Source organism: Platichthys flesus, chromosome 10 (assembly GCF_949316205.1).
Source record: "Platichthys flesus chromosome 10, fPlaFle2.1, whole genome shotgun sequence".
In the NCBI taxonomy this organism is placed as follows: domain Eukaryota; kingdom Metazoa; phylum Chordata; class Actinopteri; order Pleuronectiformes; family Pleuronectidae; genus Platichthys; species Platichthys flesus.
Window position 1 is genome coordinate 8,203,609 of NC_084954.1, and position 17,269 is coordinate 8,220,877.

The 17,269-nt window shown below is 40.7% G+C and overlaps 2 protein-coding genes across 3 annotated transcripts; both read right to left on the minus strand.

Annotated features, from left to right (window-relative positions):
• Nucleotides 1–763: 763 nt before the first annotated feature.
• Nucleotides 764–12,058, minus strand: LOC133962346 (interleukin-6 receptor subunit beta-like). Of its 2 annotated transcripts, none has more exons than XM_062397915.1 (15): nucleotides 11,986–12,058; nucleotides 10,420–10,548; nucleotides 9,416–9,563; nucleotides 8,117–8,298; nucleotides 7,870–8,033; nucleotides 7,393–7,558; nucleotides 6,583–6,665; nucleotides 6,063–6,294; nucleotides 5,421–5,609; nucleotides 5,190–5,294; nucleotides 3,301–3,447; nucleotides 2,912–3,043; nucleotides 2,684–2,780; nucleotides 2,497–2,578; nucleotides 764–1,867 (listed from the first exon to the last, which is right to left on the minus strand). In XM_062397915.1, the coding sequence occupies exons 2-15, from the start codon at nucleotides 10,475–10,477 to the stop codon at nucleotides 1,223–1,225; spliced, it is 2,430 nt and encodes an 809-aa protein (XP_062253899.1). In that variant the 5' UTR covers nucleotides 10,478–10,548; nucleotides 11,986–12,058; the 3' UTR covers nucleotides 764–1,222. The 2 variants fall into 2 exon arrangements, with proteins under 2 accessions (XP_062253899.1, XP_062253900.1); XM_062397916.1 differs by having other exon boundaries at nucleotides 10,420–10,540; nucleotides 11,986–12,023.
• A 428-nt stretch (nucleotides 12,059–12,486) lies between these two features.
• spmap2 (sperm microtubule associated protein 2) lies at nucleotides 12,487–15,526 on the minus strand. The gene is made up of 5 exons (XM_062397475.1): nucleotides 15,324–15,526; nucleotides 15,172–15,233; nucleotides 14,272–14,417; nucleotides 13,550–13,709; nucleotides 12,487–13,186 (listed from the first exon to the last, which is right to left on the minus strand). Exons 1-5 carry the CDS (start codon nucleotides 15,395–15,397, stop codon nucleotides 12,930–12,932), a joined length of 699 nt encoding a protein of 232 aa, XP_062253459.1. The 5' UTR covers nucleotides 15,398–15,526; the 3' UTR covers nucleotides 12,487–12,929.
• Nucleotides 15,527–17,269: the final 1,743 nt, after the last annotated feature.

Consider the following 17,269-nt stretch of genomic DNA (forward strand, 5'->3'; position numbering starts at 1 on the left):
ACCCCACACAAGTACTAACATCTTGGTATGGACACTCTAACCTAAACCTAATTTTAACCTGAAACCCATAAGCATATAAACTAACACACACACACACACACACACACACACACACACACACACACACACACACACACACACATCTTCTCTTCACTTTCTCTTTCTATATTTTTCCCTCTGGATTTTGATTCAATCCAAAAATTCGTCTCGACCACGTGATTCACTTTTTGGCTTAGGCCAATGACACGTCACAACTTGTTGTACATACTGACAGTAGAGATTTAAAACCAGTTAAAGAAGATAATGGACTTCAATTCTCCATTTGGCACAACATTTGAAGTCTGAAGGCTACTTATACTGTATTAATGTTTGTTTTGAGTCTAAATCCTTGGAATTTCAAATAGTTAGCACTTATTTATCTTAATTTATGCCAGGAAAACAAACAGGAAGATGGTTTGAACTATTCTCTTACCAAATAAGATTTGACTGTAATTTGTTAAATAATTTTTCTTTTCTGTTTTTGGCCGGAATAATTTTATGCCACAGTGATTTCCTTGTAGCTTCATCAGTTTCAGGCATCTGATCTTTTTTAAGTAAACTATCATCATGGTTCACTGTAACACGTGAACAGAACTGTCACAGTCACTTTTTATGTTATAAGTGACACTTGTACTTTTTTTGTTGTGAGAAGACAACATATTTTCTGCAAAAACCTTTTAGTTCCTTCACTTCTGTTGGAGAAATGAGTCCAAACACCAAATCGTCACACAGCATATGTTCTTTTTTAATGTTGGAACAGCTGCTTGTACATTGACGGACACATTCTCATGCTCAAACGTATAAATAATATATACTGAAAAGAGGTTTAGCTCTGAAGTATCACAGTTTGTAGCACTACAACGAAAGTGGAATGAGTGAATTGCAGTTGGCAGCATTTTAGCTCTCGCTCTTGTGAAATATTAAAGAAACGCGGACCAACTGAGAGAACTCAAAAGAAGCCAAAACGTTCCCATCCAAACTGTAAATACATAGCAGAACAAATATGTTCAATTACGCAACACACAATAATCACATTACTCACAAAAGACTTTCAGAAATATAACATCTCAATTACACATAACATAATTTATATAAATTAGACACATACATATATACATACGATCAGATCTGCTAGAAAAAATAAAAACATAAATATAATGGGAAACACTAAATCTATTTTTGATTAACAAACAGCAGGGGATGTGTGATTATCACACTCAGCAGGACAGTAGGACAAATCCACAAAAAGCGGAGGAAGAAGAGATGAAAGGTGTGGGTGGATGAAGGTGTCAGGCTGGAGCGACAGGCCCGAGCTGCAGAGGCTTTGAGGAAAGATGTGTTTGGGTGAATGGACGTCAGCAGGTTGAGGATGTACGGCCGTGGATGGAGACACACTGTGGACAACAGAGAAGGGAGTGGAGCTTTGGTGCTTTGGTGAAGCTGCGCTGCCTCCACCGAGCAGCAGCGTCACATCACTGACATGTCGGCAATCACAGGACTGGTGAGGAGAAGGGGACAGAAGAGGTGCAGCAGGATTTTTGAGAGTGTGAGAGAAGATCACGCTGGAGTAGAGGATGGGGCTGGGGGAGAGATCAGTGGTGAAGGGTTTTCTGAGTGGGCCCCTGCTGAACAACTTCTTGGACATCTGGACACTTTGAGGAACACGAAACCCAGACGAGTCCAGAAGAGAGGAATATGTTTGATTACAGATGATGAAATTCTCTGTGATCTGATCCAGGTCGTAGTTGAGAGGCTCATTTTCACAGAACAAAATAACCTCAGAGTTTGCGATTTGAGGCCTCTCTGGTTCCCAAGGCTGCTTCATACTCTGAGGAGAAAAAAAAGTTTGAAAAACGTCATGTCTTCAGGTTCTCCAAAGCTATAACAGTATTTGTGGATTCATTGGGAAGCACATTGTAGAACTTTAGGAATGTGACACAAAATAACCGCTGTGTAAAGCCAAAGTATTTTTACAAAACAAGAAGAAATTGTCATTTTAAAGATGGTATAAGTTTAATATTTCAGAGTGTCTATAATGAGGCAAAGCTTTTGCTGCCGCCTAGTGTTTGAAACGTTAACTTTACTGAACATTCACTGTTAAGTTTGACTCTTCTCAAACCTTGAATAAAAATATAAAAAAAATATATTAATAATGATATCAAACTCTATGCATATACAATATAGACTTATTTGAAAACAATATATACTTTTCTTATTTATACTTTTCAAAAGGCTAAATACTTTACCCCAAATGGATTTTAATTCAAAATACAATATGGTAACAATTATTGTGAAGAAACACTGCTGGTAAAACTTAGTTACTAGGATCAACTCATTGTGATTTTTTATTTATTGATTAAAAAACATTGCCTATATCCAGGGATCACACTCCTTTAAGTGAAAGTCAAATGTCAGTATTCATGGAACAGATGGGCTGATGGGAAAAGACAAGGTAACCTGTGAGGTGGTCTTTGGGATCCAGTGAACCAGGCTGCTGTTGGAAGGATCAGGAACGAATTGACACAGCTTCCTTTTTATCCTGCACAGTTTATTGGGAATATTACTGAATGAGAAAAAATACATTTCATACAAAGATTGACTGATTCCAAAAGAGTCAAAGTATTAAAAAAGTATTTAAGGATACTTTTTCTGTGCCAGACACGCCATCAGTGCCAGTGCGAGTGAGCCGGTCACCATGAGAGAAAGGACGACATACATCATCTTTGAGATTTCTTCAGAGCCTTCACACACAAACACATGCACACACACACACACACACACACACACACACACACACACACACACACACACACAAGTTACATTCAAGCTATAGGATTATATATTAGTGTGTGTGTGTGTGTGTCTTCTTCACCTATGTGCACATTAGCAATGGGCCCAGCTGCTCCAGTGCCGGCGTCAGTGATGGCCTGCATAAAGATGTCATAGTTTCCAGGCGACAGGCCCTCCAGGGTGTAGTGCTGAACGTTACCACGAACAAACACACCTGGATAAAAAAGTAAATGTACTTTAGTAGTACTTAGTAATTAGTATTAGTATAATGGGCATTAGGTGATATAAACAATTAAATGAATTGTGAATAACACAATTAAAATCAAATATGGAGCATATACTTCCACCAGGGTTAACACTGACCCTGCCAAAAAAATCCTGAATCAATCTACCTCAAAACAAATTGTGCACTTTGCTCGTTTGTCTTCATAAACTTAAATAAACTCAATATCATGGTTGAGTATAACTCACTCCTGTGTGGTTGCTTTGCAGCGGTGTAGTGGAGTGTGTAGTTGCGGATGAATCCTCGAAGCAGCTCCACAGGCACAGGACTCCAGCTGAGCTCCAGTCTGCCCCCAGTAATCTGCTGCACCTCCACAACAGGACCAGCTGATGGCACTGTGCAGGCAGAGAGACATGAGCAAGAGGGGTCATGATGATTGAGGATTGATTTGACAGAAGCTACACAATAAAACACTCCTGCTTCGTCTCGAAAAAACAATTACATCACTTGAACGTCTCCACTCTCGAGATCTATAACTGGGACAACACCAGGAAAAACATAGACAGATGTTTATCAGTATGAGGTCATCAGCTATTATAATGGAGCGACGTACTACAATTGATGGATCCATTTATAACTGACTTCCATTAGTTGTGCACGTATAAAAAGCCTCTAATGGTGCACTCCACACGCAGCTGCAGCAACAGAGAACAGCTTCTTTGTCTGGATATTGAGTTGAGCAAGTCGCCAAGATACAAAAGGCAGAAGAGCATAATAATTTTGTTTAAAGCAACATTATGCAACATTTTTGTATCTTAACATGTAAAGTCAAGAAGCTTAGGTTTAGAAGACACAAACTGAGACAGAATTTTTCTACAAAACCAGGGTGTCGAGGATTTGAAAAGTATGAAAACTTACAAAGTATACCTTAAAATGGCAGCTTCAAATTAGTTTGACGGACTTGGAATAGAGAGAACAATAATCATATGTGGCTTCAGAGGGCGCTGTTGCCCAGTTAAAATGACCTAGTGTTGCTTTAAATCATTATTTTAGGTCCACGGTCATATCACCAAGAATGTGCGTGACCATCCGTGGTTGTGTATCTGAAATGAGTGGACGCGTTGAAGGAAGCTATTTGTTCCCCTCGATTTTCAATGACAGCTCCAAAACACGGGTCATGTTGGTTTTCATTTCATGTGAACACGACGGCTGTGCCTGGCTCAAAGGTTGTGGTCACTCTGTGTACTCCGCATCCCACACACAGACGCCACCCACAGAGGCTGATCACTTGCATCTCAACACAAGTAAACAAAGTCTGATTAAATAGCACTATTCCTGACACACATGTTAAATATTTACCAGTGTGTAACTAATGCTGTTAATGAAAACAGCTGGAGGACGGCCTCATGTGCACTGAGAACACAGAAACCTGCTCTGTTTGTGGAGCACAGTCCTTATCAGTGCTGATGGTGTTTAACTGTATTCGTAGCTTCTGGTTAATGAAATAAATAATGTGATCATTTATATAAAACTAGTTCTTATGAAGACTTTGACGCAGCTGTATTTGGATCATCGGTTAATACAACCTGACTGCTGAAAACTGCTGAAACTCTTTTGTTAATCAATACTGGAGGAAAATGCTGCCTTTGATTCCATCTAGTGGTTGAAATGTTGACTTTGATGAACATGAGTAATGTCAGGATTCCAAGCTCCAAGTTATTAATTTGCTGACGTTGCCGATGGTTTTCCTCAGAACCTGATCCTCACTTTTCCTCTTTGTGAGATTAGGTTCGAGCCATTTGTCAGCTCGATATCCATCTCACAAATGTGACAGTGACATCTGCCGATATCTGCCATTCATTTAGTTTAGTCCTTAATATTGATATTGGCATTGTGTCCCCGAAAATCCACATCGGTCGGGCTCCAGTTTTGTATAGAATTACAGGAACAGTTGGACACGTTGTTTGATCAGTTTGTTGACAGTAATACAAATATAAAAGATTACCAGCCTTATCTTTTTAACGTAAATATATTCACGTACACCACGATATCACTGTCACTTGCTCCATAATGAACACTGGGCTCGTCTGGAGCTGCTGTACGAGCAGGACATGACACAGTTAGACAGATCACGTACCTGCCTGGCGTGTATAAATGTGAAGGGTCCTGTTCTTCCCTGCCCATCGCTCACTGTACAGCGCTTTGACAGAAACAGCATAACGCTCCATCGGCTTCACTCCCTCTGAACAGGATAAAAAGAACATGTCAGTAGATATTCACTCAAATGACAACATTTAAAAATAACTGCTTCATAATTTTAGCTCCAAAAACGTCAAATATTTTACACATGAAGCTCTTGTTGTATGACCTGTTATGACAAATGTTGTCTGAGAACTATTAAGTCTTTCCCAGTGTAGGACGCTGCCGTCTTTCTCTCGGACAGCGAAATACTCCAAGACATATCCGCTCACTGATCGATTGGCTGGAGCCGTCCAGCTAACGTTGACACTGTTGTCATCCAGTGGACGGGCAGTGAGTTGTCTCGGGGACGGTGGCTCTGCAGAGAAAACAAGGGAGGTGGAGATGAAGGCGATAAAGTTTGTGAGCGAATCTTGGATTGTGAACTGTATTAATATCTGATTCGAGCATTTGAATATTGAGATTTCTGTATTTCTTCTATTTGCAAACCATCAGATTCAATATTGTTTAATGGTTTTCCCTTTTCTACTATCTCTTGTTAACCTGCCAGAAGGTAGGAGGGTAATAATATTCACCTGTGTGTGTGTCTGTGTACAACATATCTCAACAAAGCATGATTTGATTTTCACCAAACCTGTTGTGCATATAACTAAGGAGGGTATCTCCAGATGATTAACTTTTGAAGCTGATCCTCTTCCCTAACCCGTAAAAGGTCAAGTTCAGAATCAACATTTTCAGGGGGAAATTTCAGGCTTTTCAACCATGTTTCTTAAAGTCCTCTCATTCATGAGGAGGGTGATCAAGGCCATACCTGTCTCAGAGGCTCCAAGGAGCCATATCTGGGCCTGTGGCGAAGTCCCAGCAGAGTTGGAGGCCGACAGGGCACAGGAGCAGCGTTCAGCAGGAAGGAGGAAAGTACAGGACGTACGTGTTGGGTGCAAATCTCTGCAGGTGCCTTGATCGTTCAGAATTGCTGAACTTTCTGTCTGACAAGTCAGATTATAGAAGAGAAGTCTGCCATTGGCCAGAACGTGAGGCAGGGCCTGAACCGACGAGGGAAAAGAGGAAACAAGAAGTAACATCATACAAACAGATTGTTTGACATTTTCTTTTCTCTTTCCAATTTTCAGTCTGTCTCTCAACTCAGGCCAAACTGTTGCACAATGATTGAGTCATTCCAAGGAGACATCCAAACAAATTAGGAATGATTCAGGAGTAGATTGTGATTTAAAAAGATAATTAAATCAAAACAATTTCTATATATGTAAATCTCATAATGAGCCAGAAAATATGATGTGAGTCCAAATTCTGACACAATACCATACACACACCTTCCAAAGCAGCGAGGTGAGTCTCCACCCGTTCCTGTCTGTTTGTGTCACTTGCCTCCAGAATGCTGGAGCTGCAGATGGAACTGGTGACAGAAGGGAGGGGAAAGAAAAACATGTTGATGGAACACGAAGACAAAGAGGAAACAAGTAAAACCAGAAAGATCCTTCACATGGGCCTTCCACCGCAGCGGAGAGTAGATTCAGTTAAAACAGCACAAACATCTCCCTGCAATTTCAACATCACTTTTACCAAAAGAAAACCATACAATAGATTTATTCGTGGCTAATTTAGGATTCCTATTGACTCTGGAAATTGTTTTGGACGGCACTTCTCCTCAGTGCCTCCTGGAGGTTGAGGGTGGTACCTGGGAACTGGCTCTTGATCTTGAATCCTGATCACGGGTTTGCCCATGTGGTTTATATGTGAGTTGTGGATGTGTACACGTCTTAATCCCTGTGTCCATCTGGGTTTCTTTTGGTGGTGCTTTGGTGAAATGGGGCTGTGGGTGATGTGGATGTCGGAGAAGCAGAGAAACTCCATCACAGAGGCTCCAGAAGGAGTTACTTCGCCTTTGAAGGAGACATTTGAGGTGGTTTAGAGACATCTAAAGGAGATAGAGGACACAGCTGGACTAACAAAAAGTGTCTTGCCTACTTATCTCTGCAGTGGCAACCTGAGCCCAGATACATGGCACAAAATGGATGTATGGAGAAAAATGAAACTATATTATTCTGCTTTCTCTCTCTTCCACAGGAACACCGAAAAACAAAGATTCCACGTGTTCAACCAACGCCTGTTTGTCCTCTCACCGTCCTCTGCTGTCCTCCCCTGCTGTGCGTTGCTCCACGGGCTCCAGGGACTCTCGGGGCCCCGGTAACGGTGACAGAGTCTGACGGCATACAAAGTGCCGGGTCTGAGGAGACAAACTGGGAAGCTGTAGTCTTTCACTGTCACATTTGTGACCTGGCTATCCAGCTGAACGGGGAAGAGAAAGAGGAAAGTGAGGACCAGGTTGTGAGGAAAACAACTCATCTTATAAATTATTTTTCACTGACTCTGTGGAACATTTTAATATCAAGAATTCTATTACCCGCTGCAAGAAAGCCTTGCAGCCTTTTCTATGTCTTATGAGAAATATTTGATCATTGTGAAACACAGAAAGGAGCAGTGAGGAAGGAGATACATGAGGAGATGGGATTCAAGCACCACTGCTGTTGGATGTTACGATGTTTTTAAGATGCTCCATCAGTTCTATGCTGTTTTGTGAATGCTACAGAGTGACGGACCTGCCCTTCTTCTGTGACCTCAATTTGGGAATTCAGACTTCCGTTCTTGATTTCAGTGTCAGACACAGAAAACTCAGACAGGGTGCGACTCCAGATCACGTGCAGACACTGAGGAGTCCCATTCACTGGCTTCACACTGTTCAAAGTCGCTGGAGGCAGCATCACTGATTCAGACAGGAAGAGGCGGAAAAACGTCAGAGACAAAAAAACACGAGGGTTCGTCTTCTGAGAAGCACAACACACTCACTCTCAATCCTCCCGGGCTGACAGCGACGATCGGACGATGTGTTGCTACTGAGGCCGTGAGCCGTTATGGTGACACAAAAGGTGAACCTCACGGACGATCTGGCGAGATCGGCCGTGCAGCTGGTGTCAGACGTGGTGCAGGTGAACGTCTTCAGGGGGGTGTTTGTCGTCAAGGCCACAGCTCTACACATCCCCACACACAAGTAACCATATAAACACATATTCAGAAGTACCCTGGCCCTACAACCAGGGTGATTTCATAATGTAGTGATTTCAAAATGTCCACGCAACGTCACAATGTCCTCACAATGAGGGGATTGAACCTAAATTTGGCCTCATAGGTATTGATAGAAATGCACACACTCACACATTTACACCCACATACACCCTGCTCTTCTTTAACTGGGCACAGTAAATAAGTAAAAAATCAGCCATGTATGAAACCAGAAGACCAAATAGATGCACGCTCCGTCTTGCAAATGGAGTTACATGTGCATGTTTCAGTTGTTTACTTATTCATTTTGAGCTTAGAAAACCCAGCATACAGTGTGAGTCTTATTAAAGCTTCACGTACAGTAGACTCAAAGGGTTAAAACAAAGCAAAGCACGTATCCAACAGTCTCCTTACTAAACCACTATTAAATCCATAACAGACCGATTTTTCTTTGGATCTGCAGCAAAATTGCAACACTTATAGATATCAGTCGCCTAAACATGCCAGAGAAATCAACAAAAATGGTGAAAAATCTCCCAAAGTATGTGACAGTGAAAGAAAATCCTGGATCTACCGGCTGATCTGGATCACAACTCAAATTTCGTGAGTTCTTCCCGGACCCAAACAAGTTTCGTAGTTATCCAATGAATAGTTGTTGTTGTTGAATTTTGCTGGACTATTATAAGACAAAATTAAACCAGTTTGTCATCCCCTGTCTTGTAAATATCATTAGTGACCATAAATAATTCGGCTCCTTTGACAACAACTCTACGAAAATGATTTGTAGAACAAATTCGAGCACACAATTCAATTTACACATTCGGCAATTTCATCTGCTACATTATCCTTCATCTTGAGTTGTGTTTGTGTCGCCCTGCAAACGCACATTTTTTTTTAGCTCTTAATAAAAACATTATTAAAATGTATCTTTTTATTCACCTATTGTAAAAGAAAACAGCGTAATCACCTGAAAATAATACAATTTATAAACAGTGCAACGATGTATTATTCAACAATGATGTTTAGTCATTTTTCACACACTTGAGAGTGACACATCTCATTTGTTATGGTTGTGTTTAGTCTCACCCAGGTATCCTCTGAATTTGGAGGGTGTAGCGCGTTGCTGAGGCGCCTCCGGCCTCCCAGCGGCAGGTGACGTTAGCTCGATTCAGGAACACGCAGCCAAGCAGCCGCGGAGGTCGAGGAAGGGCCTTGGAGGTCATAACAGACAAGGCTGGAGATGGAGAGAGGCAGTGGTTAAAAGCCAAAAGGGCGGATTCATCTCAGTGAATCTGGAGGCTGAGCTTTTAGTCTGTTGTTTGGCTTTTTAACGTCAGGATCAAGACAATGTGAGGGGTGTTGGGACAACACAACTATCCCTGGTTGCTGGGTATTTTCTAGTTGGACGTATCTTTCCAGGAAACTTTTGATTCTTGGCATCTTTGTTAGATTTTTTGCTGATGAGGTTTGAGATCATTTTGCCTCAGAAAGACTGAGGCAAAATTATATCTTTTTGGGCAGCGATGGGAAAGATCTTCAGAGTCTGTCATGTGGGGCTACAGGAGATGTCTTAGCCAATAACGTATCAGCCTCAGCTGTCAATCATGACGTTCCACTCCATTAAAACCAAAATTAACGGAAGCATGAGCACTTGAATAAACAGCAGTGTGATGTGAACTAAATTACAGAAAGCAAAAATGCATTTTAAATGTGCTGTAACTTTTTGGATTGGTCCCATCTGCTAACACGATGGAGGCAGAGGTTTATGACCTGTTCTGCTGACATCAAGATACTTTCAAGGATCTGTCATGTCGTCCATCTTTAAATACTATCTCCGGTTGCTAAATCCCAGAACCTGTAATCTCCACAGACTGATAACAATAATTATTCCCTGGAAAGGGGTTTCTGAAGTAAACGGTTTAAAACACACGTTGCCCAATTGAGGTATAAGGTTTCTCCCGCCTGGTCACATCATCTAATTTAACTATTGATTCATCTTCCAGATCCAATTACTTATATCATCCAACCATGGAACACCAATATCATCATTTCTGAGTCTCGATTAAGATGGAGGGGCCACTGAACATTACCCAGGGCGAGTCCAGCCCCCAGCAGACAGATCCACACCGATGCCGACCTCCCCTCCATGAGCCCAGTCTGTCTTCTCCCTGCAGTATTCCTCAGGGTTCCATCACACTAACAGCAACTCACCTCGAAGACTGTACAAGAACAGGAAAAAACTAACCTTTAGTGGTTAAGTTACATTTGATCACTTCTTTAAAATGTGTCGGACGTATTTATTTACTGTGATTTATGCTTGAGCACAAACATAACACAGCAGATTCCTTGCATGTGCAAACCCACTTGGCTATAAACTCTGATAGTGATTCTGATTCATCTATTTAAAGCCAGGTTTTGAAAAGTAATGACGCACGTCTGCAATACACCCTGATTTATTAATAGATTTGAATGTCCGTGGACCGAGCTCATTTGCAGATCAGGTGGTTGTGATGATGATACTGGAGGGTCCCACTATTTAACCCAGATCAGCAGAAGGTCTGTATACACCTTTGATAAATGGTTTATAACCCACATATATCAGGCTGAGGAACAACCTGAGATAAGGTTTGTAGATTAGGTGATCAGGGATTAAAAGTAAAGGGGAGTGGTCTCTCTCAGGGTGTTCATATTCCTGCAGTATAATTATAGCAATGGTAATAATAGTTATAATTCTTAGTATTATTGTTGTTGTGGTAGTATTTTTTTTTTCAGAATTCTAATGCAGCAGCAGGACCAGACATTGCATATATGAAGAAGAATTAACAAAGAGACATTTCCTTTTGAAATAAGGTGGAAGCAGCCACAAATATAAAGCAGTATAAAAAAGATAATATTCAGGTAAGCCAAATCAAATATGTGCATTACTTCATTTAAAAATGTCCATGCAGGACTATATAGAATATATAAGAATAATAAGAATAATATTATAATTATAAAATATAAGAATGTATAAGAACAACCGGTTATCATTACATGTCAACTGTTCCTGATCTGAAGGTGAGGCCATCAAATATGTTTATTTGTTTGTTTGTTCACTTTACATCAACTAGCATATGAGGGATCAAATCCGTGCTGCCAGTTGCCCATTGGCAATACAAGTGATTATCAATGGATATTGGCCATTTATAATTAACTGGTGCCCAAGAGAGAAAAAAAGAAAGAATAAGTAATCCTGTTAAATTTATTTCCTTGCGGCACATTTAATATCTTTATTATCTTGTGCGGACTAGACAATTAAATTGTGAGGAGAATATTGTTTTGCACACACGTTATAGATTAATAGAAGTGAAACCTTGACATCAGCACACAAACTACACACAGTAAACCAGAGCATGTTAAGATAAGTACATTGCTTACATTTTAATTGATGGGTTATTTTTTAGTTCACAGTTTTGTTCAATCATTAATGTATTAAAGTAGAACCTCAAAGGATTAAAAACCATGGTTTCTATTTGGCCTTACCGCCTCTTAGTTATTCTTCCTGGTTGATTTATTATTTGTTAAAGTTAAACTAAACAACAGGTTGTTTGTGACTCTTCTCAACAACAGCGGTCAACAACATTAGAAACAGATGAGTCAAAGTCTTGTGCACTTACCAGTGCGAAGTTAGAGCCAAAGCAACACGTGCGTCTCTTGGACTCAATCCACACAGAGTCAAAGACTCAGAGCTGCTGCTGCCTCTCAGCTGTAAATAAACACGCCCATATCTGCTGTGTGTGTGCTTCCCAACCCGGGGTTCGAGGTCCCCTGGAGGAGTCATGGACAGCTCCTCCAAATAAGCCCAGTTTTAGTGAGAGCAGTGTCTTCGACAGTTCAGTTAATGGAAGGGAAATGACATTTATTACTAAAGGTACTGATTTACAGTTTAAAGATAACCGGGTCACAGTTCTCTTAGCTAGTGTGCAAATTCAAACCCATGGATCAGAGAGCCCTGTAACCTCTCTAACCTATGGATGCAGCAATGGGCCTTTTTCCTCCTAAAAAGGACATTAGGTAGAACAGTCCACGTGTGTGATTTGGTTTAAGAGGTCGTTCCGACACAGCAGATTTTTTAAATATGTTTATTGCAATGGATTCACAAATCTCAATATCCAGTGTTTTGGATTGTCCTCACAAGTACTCTGATTCACTCATTTTTCTTTTCAGGACACCCAGTGACAAATTCAGAATGGAAAAAAGAGAAAGACAAGTTCATCCACACGTCATCATGCAGATTGGTAGAATACAAATAAATAAACATTTTAGCTGAGTTTGACCTAAACTTGTCCAAACCCAACCGGAGCCGGATGATTTCCTGGCCTTAACTTCCACTCTGAGCACTGCACACAGATACACACACACACAAAATGTCACATCCTGGTTTATTTTCTTTTCCCCCTTGTTTACTTTTCCTTTACGTCTCATTCATATTTCAACATATCACTGTGGAGCTGACTCGTTGGCCGTCTGCTTCATTACAATAACAGAAATGGAGGATGTGGATTCAGGGTGTGAACCGGATCAGATGAGTCTCTGCTGCATAGCTGTTTGTTTTATGTCATCATCTAACCATTACTTCCTTTGAGCTACATTTGCGAGGCAGAGGCAACGAGAGTTCCTGGATGCGTGCCGAGGGGCTGGCAGAGCGTGCCGCCCGACTAACGACGTATGGGTCATATCCCTCGAATAAAGCCTTCCTCGCTTTGGGAACGGACAGCTCCAGAAGTCTCTCGCCGGCTACGAAGCTCCTCGCCGCTCTGGAGACGGGCCAGCACACCGAACGCCCCCCTTCGAACCCGCGGTGTTCGTGCTTAGGGGCTGAAAAGAGAAAGTCACCAAACTGAGATCAGAAACACACATTTTGAGAAATATTTAGAAAAGTCTAATGTGATCGAAACCATTTGTACTATCCGTCTTTGAAGATGAAGCTTTAGCCAAAAGACCATTAGCCAAGCTTAGCATAATGACTGGGTAAAGAGGGAAACAGCTAGCCTTTATGTTCTATATGGATTAAAACAACAGAAGACAACGTTCAAAGGGTAGAAGCTTGACATGAACATGATGTTGTTCTCATGTAACTCTCAACTCTCTGCAAGAAAACAAATAAGTTTGAGTTCAAAATACCACAATAAGCAAAAAAGTAAGTAAAAGTAAGTACATTTTTCCGCAATGGAAACTCACTGGAAAGCAGCTCTGTGTGTGCCGACGCTCTGCCGGGCAGGTGGGTCATGGACACAGGTTTTGATTTGTGGCCTGAGTTCTCCTGAACCTGCCGTTGCTTTGGCTGGGCGAGCTGGGAAACCCGAGCAGTGGCGACCGCCATCTGCGTCGCTCTGTTCAACTACAGTCACATCGTATGTCATGAGTGAGATGTTATAGATAGATAGACACACAGATAGAAAGGTAGATAGATAGATAGAGAGATAGATAGATAGATAGATAGATAGATAGATAGATAGATAGATAGATAGATAGATAGATAGATAGATAGATAGATAGATAGATAGATAGATAGATAGATAGATAGATAGATAGATAGATAGATAGATAGATAGATAGATAGATAGATAGATAGATAGATAGATAGATAGATAGATAGATAGATAGATAGATAGATAGATAGATAGATAGATCGATCGATAGATAGATAGATAGATAGATAGATAGATAGATAGATAGATAGATAGATAGATAGATAGATAGATAGATAGATAGATAGATAGATAGATAGATAGATAGATAGGTAGATAGATAGGTGTATGGACGCTCAAAAACACATTGTGACAGCTAGCTTTACACATACTCTGCACTTTCTCAAAAGAGCATGTGTGTGTGTTTGTGTGTGTGTGTGTGTGTGTGTGTGTGTGTGTGTGTCTGTGTGTGTGTGTGTGTGTGTTACTCACAGGAACCAGCAGAGGACGCTCCGGCTCCCAGCCAGCTGCAGGGGCCCTAGGCTGAGCCAGGCTACACAGCCGCTTGGATGGAACAGCCCTGAGAGCCCATTCACTCACCTCCCATATGGGAGAAAGTCTGAGGGAGGAAAGAAAGAGGGAAAGGTAGAGCAAAAGAAAGGAAAGTGACACACAGAGAGATCAGGAATTACTGTTAGATATGAGGGAGAGGGGGTGAACACAAAACAACAACAAAAAAGAAGGACAAGGAAAGAGGAGAGCGGAAGGAGGGAGGCACGAGTCCAAAAGACGCAGGAGGACGATTAACACTAAAGATGCAGAGGATGAGTTTTCAAATGTTTTTGAAAATCAACCCAGTGCAATTCAACAAATTGTAAACATTCAACACGCACACACACACACACACACACACAAACAATGCATGCAGTATTCATATTTTTACTGTTATTACCTACATATGGAATAAATATGCACAATAAAGGGTATATTTATTCCGTAAAAACACATTTTGTTCTGTTCTGCATATTTATTCGATCATTCCGTCTTTATTAATTATTTACACTAAACTTTATTTTTCACAACCATGACGTTTCTGTGCAATTGTTTTTCAGACAATTGCACTGTGACAAAACTACGTTTTTAATCTTGAAAGAAGACAAGAAAAAATAGCATAAAAGAAATCCCACATGCATTCAAGGTCACTAGTGACAGCAGAACTGTATTTAATCATATTTACGGGACTTGAGGGTAGAGCTTTTTACTTCTACATAGTTCCGACCAGCGAGGGGTTAAGTCTGAAGAAAAAAAAGAACGCTATACCCTCACATAAAATCAGTTGATATTGGGTTGTAAATAAAGAAAAAGAAAAAAGAGAGATAGTGGAAGACGTACGTATCTTGGTGTGGGGTCCACTCCTCTCAGGTGGCAGCTCATCCAGCCAGTAAACAGAACGACTGGAGAAAAAAAGAGAAGAGGCCTCGTCAGAGAAAAAGGACGATAGATGGACAGAGTCGAGGAGGTAGAAGAGGAGGTTGGAGGAGTACCGGTCTGGATAACTGAGTCGGTTGGCTTTGGGTTGAGCAAGCTTATGCGTCCGAGTTGCCATGGAAAATGCCATAGAGTATTTTTCCTGTGTTTGAAAACATGACTTCTTTCATTTAAGTCATTTATCAAGCATCTTCAAGAGAAGAGAAGCATTAGGGAGAAGTCACATTGGTCGTTTTATTTGTTAATTAACAATTGAGAAATATATATAGAGACTACAGTCAAAACACTTCTCAAAATGCTTTTTACTCATTAAAACCTCTAATTGTTATGTAGGTCACATCCTCCTGTCATCAACAGCAACCCACAGTAACAAAGCTACTTTCACTAAATTGAACCTGGAGCAGTTATATACTCACTCACTTACTCAACATACAAATACAAAAGATCACTATTTGACTGGAACTTAAAACAGTTTTGTATCCATTATTTTAAAACTACAATGTTCACTCCACCTGTACCTGCAGCTCCTGTCACCTGCTGGTTGCCGGGGGATCAGGTGACGTTTCAGGTGTACAGTGAACCGAAGATCGTCTATGTACAGAGACAGTTAAGATGGTAGACTCCAACTTTTAGGCAATTGATAACAAACTCCCTTGTTTCCGCATTCTTTCAACTAGTCTCGGTTACTGTATTGGAACTGGGCTCATCAAACTGTGAGTACATGTGTATAACTTCATTCTATCCAACCTGCCTCCACTTCTGCATTTATTTATTCTTCTGTTTTTCCATACTTCAGTGCAAAAAAACAACTGTAGAGATTGAATTGGGAACTTTTAACATCTCACAAACAGTAAATTTGTGCATTAAATGAAAATACAAAAAAATTGCAAAACTAAATCAATGCATTTCAAATCTACAACAAATAAAATGTAATTTCCAGAGATAAACAATAACTTTAAAAGTACAAATAAAATCACTTTGTGGCCCAATTTCAGTGTCTCAACTTTGAGCCGAGTGAAACATCTTCCAAAACAAAAAAACGAGGATCTCTGGTCATGTTTCCGTTCTGTTCCCTTCAGTTTTTATAAAGTAGACATTCCTCTTCCCACTCGAACCATTACAGGATCTTTGATGCGGAAGTAAACTGACAGGTGCAGCCGCCGACTTCTTCGTGGACCCCGGAAGTAAGAGTCTTGATGAGACGGTGCGATGCGAACTACTGACTTACGGACTGTACCCGGAGAGAGGCGCCCTGCTGCGGCTGCAGCTCAGAGCCCTGCACCGCTCATCCAGCCCCGAGGCGCCATTAGAGTTTATCTTTCTTTTCACCCCCCGATGATCCCTGGAGGTAAATGTATGACTAACTGCAGCAGCAGCGCCACCCTCTGTCCTGGAGGGTGGATCGAGACAAGTAAATGTAGATTTATAGAATTTGATAAGGTTTTCTTTTTTAGCTCAGGTTTAACGTGATGTTTTTCCAGGCTGCTTAACAGATTCTGTCTCATATCGATAAATATAAGTTTTTTTTCATCGCTATCTTGTTGTGCATGGTGATTTGTTGTTGTGTTTTGTGATTTAACGTTACTTTTGTGAATTTTTGTTGCCTTTTGTATGCTTCTTTGGATTTTCTTATGTTTATGATCATATGTTTCTTATTATTGACTTTTTAAATATGGTAATTGATGACAAATATGAGAAATAAGAAATATGGGTGTTAGATCATTGATATTGTTCTGCATCTGATTGCACTGGACTATGTACTAGCCAACAGACCAGGGGGAAACTGATAGCATCATTGGATCCAGTGAATTTTGAGCTTTACTTTTACTTCCCGGCTCAATTGCATTATAGGAAATGTAGGATTACGTGTATTTTAAGCTTTAGTCTAAAACTCAGTTTATCTCTGTCTGAGTTTTTTTTTTATCAGTAACAGCAGCAGCCGCACTAACTCACGTAAGGGCTGGGTTGCATTGTGGGAATTGTAAGAGCCCTGTGTATTTAG

Bases quoted from the DNA above. Each gene is read 5' to 3' on its own strand.
- LOC133962346 (XM_062397915.1), bottom strand. From the start codon at position 10,477: ATGGAGGGGAGGTCGGCATCGGTGTGGATCTGTCTGCTGGGGGCTGGA. The intron at 3,448-5,189 runs GTACGTGATCTG...CTGCCTGCACAG, and splicing joins CATTTATACACGCCAGGCAG to TGCCATCAGCTGGTCCTGTT. The intron at 2,781-2,911 runs GTGAAGAAGACA...TTGTGTGTGAAG, and splicing joins CATTGCTAATGTGCACATAG to GCTCTGAAGAAATCTCAAAG.
- spmap2 (XM_062397475.1), bottom strand. From the start codon at position 15,397: ATGGCATTTTCCATGGCAACTCGGACGCATAAGCTTGCTCAACCCAAA. The intron at 14,418-15,171 runs GTACGTCTTCCA...TCTACCTTTCCC, and splicing joins TGGACCCCACACCAAGATAC to TCTTTCTTTCCTCCCTCAGA. The intron at 13,187-13,549 runs GTGAGTTTCCAT...TTCTCTTTTCAG, and splicing joins ACACACAGAGCTGCTTTCCA to CCCCTAAGCACGAACACCGC.